The sequence below is a fragment of the Physella acuta genome, unplaced genomic scaffold (genome assembly GCF_028476545.2).
Source record: "Physella acuta isolate Inbredline_101_S28 unplaced genomic scaffold, ASM2847654v3 ptg000567l, whole genome shotgun sequence".
Classification (NCBI taxonomy): Eukaryota; Metazoa; Mollusca; class Gastropoda; family Physidae; genus Physella; species Physella acuta.
Window position 1 is genome coordinate 88,935 of NW_026732086.1, and position 1,066 is coordinate 90,000.

The 1,066-nt window shown below is 34.6% G+C and overlaps 1 protein-coding gene across 1 annotated transcript in view; it reads left to right on the top strand.

Moving 5' to 3' along the window:
- The first annotated feature begins 323 nt into the window (after window positions 1–323).
- LOC131946699 (amiloride-sensitive sodium channel subunit beta-like) overlaps window positions 324–1,066 on the top strand; it is a 15,284-nt gene continuing 14,541 nt past the window's right edge. Inside the window, exon 1 of the mRNA XM_059307611.1 lies at window positions 324–366. Coding sequence (XP_059163594.1) covers window positions 326–366 — 41 coding nt within the window. The 5' untranslated portion in view covers window positions 324–325. The remainder of the gene's footprint in view (window positions 367–1,066) is intronic.

Below are 1,066 nucleotides of genomic sequence, written 5' to 3' on the forward strand. Positions count from 1 at the left end.
GCGGCTCTCTTTATTTTCACTTATATACACTTAAAGATGTATATATAATTATATATATATATATATATATATATATATATATATATATATATATATATATATATATATATATATATATTACATTCAATACTTCCTACACCAGATAGCACATTTCGACCCAAAATCCAGCTGCACTTCCATAAAAGAATCCCCTAACAAAAAAGAAATATTTGTAACTGGATTACGGAACATATTTACCGGCTACGCGGAAATCGCGTCTTTAAATGGCGTCCAGCCCATCAAAGCGTCCACTAACTCAGTGGTTAAAATCATATGGGCGGCACTGATGGTCATTTCTATTGGGGCCATGCTGTTTCACCTGTACATGTAAGAAGATTTTTTAACTGTAGATTTGACTTTTTTGTTTATTGTAATAAAATAACCCAACTTTTTGTAATTACTTGCATTAAATAACATCCCTTTAAAGCTAGTATAGAAGATATTTACTGTCTCTCCTTATATTAACATTGTTCTGGGATGGAGTGGTCTAGCGGTAGAGAACTGGACTGCTAATCCGTAAGTCTCGAGTTCGAATCCGGATTCAAGTCAGTAGACCGTCCCTGAATCCACCTAACATGATGAGTACCTAACTCACGTTAAGGAAAGTAAAGGCGGTCGGTCATAGTGTTGACCACACTATCTCTTCATATGCCGGGGTCACAGAAATAAGTGAACTCTACTTCACTTGCCCTATAGACCGTCAGGTTTGAAAAAGGGAACTTTACTTTTCTTCCACATGCATAACATCAGCTAGCGTAGAGTAGGCATTATTTTGATTTCTTACCCCGGCGTGTATAGGGGATGCCTAGTTAGATTTTGTTTTCTTGAAAAAAAAAATGGAAATTTAATACTAGTTAAATATATAGTTTGTCCATGTTTGTAGTTATTTAGTTTTGTTAAAGATCATTGCGGATAGAAACGGTTAATTAATTAAGAGTCTCATCTTTTTGACGTCTGTAATGGACACCTGGTTATAAAGTTAAAAAATGGTTTATCACGTTAGGCTTTTTGTAGACCTGCATTTGTT